The sequence below is a fragment of the Pholis gunnellus genome (genome assembly GCF_910591455.1).
Source record: "Pholis gunnellus genome assembly, chromosome: 21".
Lineage (NCBI taxonomy): Eukaryota > Metazoa > Chordata > Actinopteri > Perciformes > Pholidae > Pholis > Pholis gunnellus.
In genome coordinates, this window is record NC_136548.1 from 12,277,282 (window position 1) to 12,285,332 (window position 8,051).

Here is an 8,051-nt window from a genome sequence, read left to right on the forward strand (position 1 = left end):
TTTGGCATTTAACACAGCTGTGATTTCTTCTCCGCTTTTCCCTCAGTGATCATCTCTGTGTTGATTGCCTCTCTTGTGTGTAACATTTGCAGCACTAAAGGCTGGTTTCACTGGAAAATTAGAGCTCAAAACAGCTGATCAAAAATTAGATTAGGTGACATTAACCACATAATGTGTGAGGAAATGCGAAAAAAAACATTTTTAATGAAAAAATTCATGGACATTAAAAGTAAACGCAACCGCAATATACGTTCCTTAATCCCACACCTTTTTAAACTTTGTTTAAAATCACCGCATTTCTCTTTGTCAGTTGTGGAAACATACAGAATAATTTAACAGGTGTTGCATGCATAAATTAAATAAACAAATCTTTACAATCGAGCACGTTACGTGATATAATTGTACAACTATTGATCAACAGCTATATTTTTTTAAACAGACACGCAATATGGTGCAGCTACACTACTTTGATTGTGTTCAGACATCAAGCTTCAATATCAAATGTACAGATTATAGACCAACAATATGTCAAATATAATGGGCTGATATGACATGATTTTCAGAATCATCACACTGAGACACAATACAGTTTGTCTGCCATTGAAAAACAATCATACTCTCATTTTGGTGTCCACTTTTTTGACAAATTAGAACTTCTTGGGGCAGAATACATCTCCTCAGTCATTAAAGCACAACATCTTATCGCACAAACAGCATAAGAAAACATAATTTTAACATAAATCTAAACTGCACGTTTACAAACACTGCAGCCGCCACGACTGTTGGATATCCAGACTTGAAATTGAATTGACAGCTCAAAAATGATTGTGAGGCTTCTTCACTGTCAGAATTGTTACTGCACCTCGGCATGACACATGACGTGACTGTCACCGTTTCGTTGCTTGCGTCCAATCTCAATAGCGGCATAGGCACCCTGTATGCAATGGGACATGTGGATGACGAGGTCGACAGTTACAGATACCCACAGATCCACAGCAGCTGTCTCTGTTTCAATGCTGACCTCAAACATCTGTAAAAACAATCTGACTGTGGATCGGTGGCTATGGGCAACATTAACCTCACTGCGAGAGCCAAGTGAAAGTCAGGTGGTGAACGTCTTCCGGCCGTGACCTTTCACCTCGGAGCCCACGTCCTGTCCAGTCTTCAGTCAGCATAGAGGATGAACCCTGAGAAGGTGCTATATTTGTTGCTGTTGCCCCCGTGGGCCTTGCCCCCATCCAATTTTATGAAAACCTCATCGCCTGCATCCAAATGAAGGATGACACTGTTGCTGGCGTAGTCATAACTCTGGTCCTGGTCTTGAGCAATGGAGCTGGCCCTGACCTGGAGTATGACACGCACACACAGACAAGGAGAGAAGAAGTAAGGAAGTGCAAACGGTAGAACGCTGGGGAAAATATTTGTTTAATCAACGTACAGATAATAGCAAAATGAATCCATTTATCATCATAAAATGGAAACGTATGAAATATTATAAATTATTATGAAAGGATGATATTAAGATGACAGAACTGAAGTCGATGATGATATTGAAACAAATGGTTAATTTGATGCACGTAAACATTAGCTGACTTGCTGCATCCCCCGCTGACAAGACACAACATTTATTTGTATGTATGAGTTGACTAAACATCTTATTTTAAGAAAAGCATATATTTGCAAGACGTGTGGGCTGAATTTGAGAGGTTGTGTAAAGTGTGTCCCCCGTGGTGAATATCTTGTTTTTCCCTCATGACTCATGAAAGGGTCATGCTTGAGTCAGCCTGCCTCTGAGGAAGGATGGCAGTGCTTACTATCCCTTCGCCTCATGTTCTACTCTCACGTTCACCTTTTTCTGATAATGCCATGTTTATCCCAAATATAAGTGTCATCAACGCGGGGTAATTACTGAGAGTGTTAGATCTGGAGCAAAACACCCAAATCTCTTCCGCACGTCTCTGTAAAAAGTGAAACTGGGTGAAGTTGCTTTGCATATACAGTTATATCCCCCCTAAGCTTTAGCTAATGTAGGATGATCTGTGTTGCCAGGTTGGCTGTTACACTGCAACTTCATCATACACACCGTAAAAGTGTAATCCCTAATTCAACCAGATTCTGGCGACAGGTTCAGAACTAAGTTAGAACCAACATAAGAATATGAAGTTGTTATTAGTGCCGATGCAGAGCAAAAGTGTACGTCAGGGTTTGAGCCACAGATGACAACATGATGATGGATTCCCGAAAACATGAGGACACTGCAGCCTGAACTCCTTTCCCTCCACGTGTTGTGTTGTAGAGTTTCTCTACATTTTGTTTGCATGTTTTCCTGAAGCCAGGTTTACATGACTGTTCTTAATTAGTCATATAAAGACTGTATATGTGTGTTCGTGTATTAAGATTTGGCAACATTTTCAGTGACATTTTGCTTAAGACAGTGTGAGACTGACTATAGTGAGCAATAAACTGTAAACTAACGAATGTATCTTCACATATCATCAAAAAAAGACCTCTATCAGCTTTACAAATATGTCATTGTCCTGGATTTGCATTATAATGTAAATGTTATTGTCTCCACTGGCTGTAGCCTGTTGCAGCCTGGCTGAGATGTCCAGGCTCAGATTTACATGGTGTTTGATCAATGTCATCACCCGGGGCTTTAAAGACATTACAAAAGTTTAGCAAATATCATGATTCGATATTGAAACGCCTAGACCTGACAGGCAGACTGATAACGCATACTTGCACTTCATGGTTCCAGGAAGTTTGTTGTATTTCAAAGGGCACCCGCTTTGAACTAGCCACTACCCCAGGCTGTGTTTTGATGTGTGCAGAGTTGAGATAGCGCTGCACTCCTTCCACTCACTTCAACGTGTACATCACCGGAAGTGTAATATGCACAGATACACAATCTGGCAGCATGCCACTGTGCATTGTCATTATCTCGGACTACAACACCAGACCAAGTCAGATTTACAATCACTATTCACATGAATGCATGACTACTCAATTTAGAGTGCCAGCACACTGGTTACACTCTTCCCTGAGCATTTGGATTCAGGTTCATCCCAGTGTATGATTCAGGGTTCTTAACTCATAAGGGATACGTCTTTTCTATTTGTGCTGCGAAACTGTTATTTCTCCATTTGTCAAATTCAACATGAAATCATGAAACATTAGGAATTGTTTTGGGAAGGTGTCTGAAGAGTTAAAAGTGTTACCCACCAGACCATTCTTGATCAGGTCAGCCCACATGCTGGTGCCATCTCCTCCCCTCATCAGCACATTGTAGATGAAAAAGTAGGTGCCAGGAATCTTAGAGGTGAACTTGCCGGTGGCGCCCTCATAGTTACCACCGATATTTGTCACCACGTCATCAAATCGTAGAATATCGTAACCTTCTTGAGGGTTTCGTAGTCCTGCATAAAACGCTACCCGAGGTGTGGTGTTGTATGTGGTTGTGCTAACTGCCCCTTTATCCCCTAATCCCAGAATCCCAGTACGCACAATGTCCACACCATCTCCCGGTGGACCCTTGGGTCCTGGTGGGCCTGGCTCTCCAGGTGGTCCTGGGGGTCCAGGCTTACCTGGACGTCCTGGTTTGCCTTGTGGGCCATGATCACTGTAAGTAGGCAGCGGTGGGCCGATGATGTGGTCACTCAGATCCGCATCATTGTCCACCTGTAGGCCGGCGGTTGCTGTATCGGTTCCTGCGTTCAAACCCGTGTCCGTCGTGGGAAAGGGGTCACAAACCATGCGGCAGGTACCCAGCATCTCAAAGTGGCTCGCACTGTCATCTACGCCACCTGTGCCAACGGAGCTGACCAGCACAGGGATGAGGACCACCAGAACCAGGACCAGCATGACCCCCACAGCAGCTGCCACCAGGGTCTTCCGCCCGATGCTCAGCCGGGGAAGGGGCTGCGCTGCCAGCGTGGAACTCTCCGGGGTGGAAATGGTGACTGTGGGGAGTGCGTCCACCTGGCAAAACGCAGACACAATGAGGATCTCCGGTGGTGGAGATGGTGCCCAGGGAGAGCCGGTACGAGTGTGTGAGTGAATGACTGAGCCGTGTAGGAGTAAGGGAGAGGGAGTGGAGCAAGGGACCGAAGTGATCAAAAAGGAGAGGGAGAGTGAGAGAGTGAGGAGAGAGAGTAAGAGGAAAGGAGGAGGGAGAGAGTAAGATAGCTTGAGAGAAGGAAAGAAAAAAAAGAAAAGAGGCAAGGGGAGGAGAGAGTGAGCAACATACACCCACTAACCCATCTGAGTCAGGGCTGAGGAGGGCACTCTCCTACTGGCAGATGTGAAAAGCCAGGGAGGACATGAGAAAGAAGTGTGACAGATGGGATCATAATCACTCGATTCATGTTCATTGGATGATGAAGACAGAGATGGAGACTTGAGGGAAGTTTGATGCAGATCTAAATGATGCACTAGCATTGAAATGCTGCCCATATTCTCCATTCTGTGGCCATATTCTTCTTGTTTCAATAATATTAAACAGTTGGCATTGATTTTGTAAACTAACGTAAGAAAACTTTTTATTTTGAGTATACCAGCAGAACTCATATGAGACATCTAACAGTCAGCAGCCACTCCAGGCATAGATATAGATTTATTCTTGTATAGTTTTCTTAGTTTAAGTTTAAAGTTAGTTTTATCAAGGTCAGAACGTGTGTCTTTCTTTCCTTATCTGCGTACGTGTTTGAGTGGGTGTGTCCCGGGAGATCTTGTACACTGAACTGATTCCAAGCATCTGTGGCCAGTCCAGTTGTGACCTTCACAAAAACAGCAAACTTTTGAAGGCGCACTTTGAAAAATTGTACGTAGAAATCAGTTCTCATTCCCGTGGATATGATTTCACCCACTAAATTGATTGCTGAGACATGGGTCACTAGAACAGGCATCAGTAGAGCAAGGGACACAATTGGTCCAGCAATAAAGCTGATTGCAAACCAAGTTCCACTGCACAACACTTCAGCTACAATCAAAGGTGATCATCATAACTATATAGTCTGGATTCTCAAGAGGAGGGCCCTTGAACTGGCTTACCTCTTACCACTGCTGTTTTCGTAACATTTCATAAGAAAACTAAGCCAACAAGTAACTTTAGGAAGACTTTGTGGAAGAAATGATGTTTGCATAGCTGATGCATTTTAGTCTGCTGGTATGGTGTGTTCTTTACAATGGTTGGAGATGTTTTGTCGACGAGTGGCTGGTTCTCTAATGTAGTAGATTACATCAAAGCCGGTGTCATGTGCTTTACCTGATGTAGTTAAGATGTTTCGATTGTTTTGCTGTGTTTAGCTTGGTGCCAAAGCGCAAACACTAAAATGCTGATTCAGTTCATATTCTGTATTAATGAAATAAATTCGTTCCACATGAGTTGGCTGAATAAACTCATACTTGTCCAAACTCAGTGTGTTGGCAGAGAGGGCTCTGCTTGATTCAGGAACCATTGCCAGCTCTCAGTTCAGTTCACAGTTAAAACTCAACTGAGTTGATGTGATTTACAGTATATTCTATGTGTATATATGTCTGAATAATTGCATGAGCGATGAATCATGCAAATCATTCATTGAAATAATTATTTTCATACACCTGCTAATACAAATGTTTTTTTCCAGTAAGTTAATCTTTCATTTCAATAAGGAAGACACATCATTGGGGTCATTGTTACAAACCCCTGTCAAACATGCGGAATATTTATTTAGATTCTCGTCAATAAATATGTAAATTAATTTCAAAAAATTGTATTAAGGGATTTCCAAGATATTTCCAGTTAATGCGATTAGGAAGTAAAGAGGAAAGCATCTTGGATTTTAACGTTTGTTTTCATAAAGGCATGCTGTAGCCTCAATGACGCACTGATGCATGTGTTTTTTAAGAAATGTTAATCCGTCAACTACACACGGTGAATGTATACATTCTCTCTCAGAGGATAATTAACCTGCAGTTAACCAACAGATTGAAGACAGTTACACGTATACTATGTGTGACTGAAAATGTTGGAATCCTCCAGTGATATTAGATTTTCATGAGAGCAGTATGAGCAGGAAGTAGTCCTCCACATTTATGATGCTGCTGTTGTTACAGAACCTGACAATGGTACTGAGTCAGACACCTCGAGCAGCGCTTTCTTGCTGAGTCTCTGTAGCGGATGACAGTTTACACTAAATCAGAGAGATGACCACAAAGTCAGGAAGACGGAAAAGGTCTTTCAGCATCCGAAATATTTTAGCTTACAAAACCACCACAACAAAACAGAAATATAGGCGTGACGCTGGAGTAACCACACCGGGACAGGCACCTGCCGAGCCCCCCATCAACTCAGAGAACCAAACATAAAGTCAAAACACTGATAAGATACATACTCACGTACTTTAATGACCTGCAAGTTTAACAAAATTGTAAAACAGTAAATACGATATGTCAACCTTCCCTGTAAAGTGCTTCACAACGCGTTTCTCTATTTGCATACTTTAGTGCCCTCATGTGGCATTTTAACATTTTAATAAATATTTGATCTCCACAAAGCATTCATTCCTTTGCTCTCCTTCTCCTGACCTCACTATCTGCTAAACATACTTTCAATAAAATATTACGGCTGCGGCCTCTTTAATCAATTAGTCGACCAATCTTACTCCCACAGTACCAGGTCCTTCAAAACAAAGTAGCTACATGGAAATCAGCTACCATTCATTTTAATATTTACACCTGTGCATTTTCTTCTTTGACAAGTCAAAATGTTTTATTTGAAGGCTCTGGCATACAGGTCTGGTTGGGCGGGTGCACAGAGCACAGGACTTTGTCTCATGCTTCAACTCAGTGTTGTCTTTTTTAATATTTATGTTTTAGTTGTCTAAAGCTGACAATATGTGGGATGTAAGAAACATATCCCAGGCTCCACTGTCAGTGTACTGTTATTTGGTATAGCAATGTCTCGCTTCCTGAATTTTGGTTAAACTTTCAAGCAGCAATTATTTTTCCTCCAAAATGGATTTGGGGAAGAAAATCAGTATATGCAGATTTTGTACGAGACAGATTTGCATTTTCTTGCTTCCTTCTGTATATTCAATGAATTGAAGGGCAAAGTCATGACAGGTTTTTTTTATTCTTTAATTAAAAATCAAATTCTGACATTTGGGCCCAATGTGCCCATAATTGAAGGATTAAATGATGCCCTCTAAAAGTCCATGCAGCATCAGGAGCTGGCTTCCATATTCATATTTAATTGGCTGTGTCCTTATAAAAAGTGTTGGAAATAAGTGAAGTACAACTCATCATGTGACCATAGACTGCCATCTATTGGATATGTTTTATTTACTGGGACCGTAAAGTCGTGTATAGGCAACATTCACTGTTACAGTCTATAATGTAACCATACAACCTAACCTCACTATCTAAGAAAGACTCATATGTTTAGCCCCAATCAGTGGTGTCCCTTCAGGTGTCCTCTAGTCACTCTCAAAGGAAATACACCTGCTGTGACATCACTGATTGAAGTTTGGCCAGAAGTGCAACTCTGATGAACATAAAAACATTTCAAGTCAGAGAAATCCGTTGTGCCGTCTGTGAATCTGTGCTGATTCTCCCTTTTAGCTGCAATTTTAAACAACTTCCGGGAGATGGAAAAATTGGTCAAAGCCAAAATGGAATGAATGATTGGGCCATTTTCTTAACAAATTTAAAAGTAACGTGTGTGGTTTCAAATGTTCTCTGTGTTCCTCGTTTCACTGACTGCATTTACTTCTGTCAACCAGAGGATGGCGCTCACTGCTCACTCTTGTAATGATTAAAAAAAAGGAAGAAAAGCAGCCAGAAATGAACAACTGGGCCAAAGAGGAACTTTATTTAAAACGTGGTGAAGTCTGTCACAACACATTGTTACATTAGGTAAACATTTTTGGTTGTGATGATCAAGCATCCAAGAAACAAGATCGTCTATCTCAGTATGTTCTGTGCACTACAAATTCAAGATGTATGGTGTTGAGTTGAGTACACACACCGTTTGCACTGCTAGGACATTAACACACCTCCATGCAGCGGCAGAG

The 8,051-nt window shown here is 41.6% G+C and overlaps 1 protein-coding gene across 1 annotated transcript; it reads right to left on the reverse strand.

The window, feature by feature from the left end:
- Positions 1-1,164: 1,164 nt before the first annotated feature.
- Positions 1,165-4,014, reverse strand: LOC306713521 (C1q-related factor-like; the record flags this gene model as incomplete). The annotated part of the gene is made up of 2 exons (XM_079183244.1): positions 3,223-4,014; positions 1,165-1,344 (listed from the first exon to the last, which is right to left on the reverse strand). Exons 1-2 carry the CDS (start codon positions 3,859-3,861, stop codon positions 1,165-1,167), a joined length of 819 nt encoding a protein of 272 aa, XP_079039370.1. The 5' UTR covers positions 3,862-4,014.
- Positions 4,015-8,051: the final 4,037 nt, after the last annotated feature.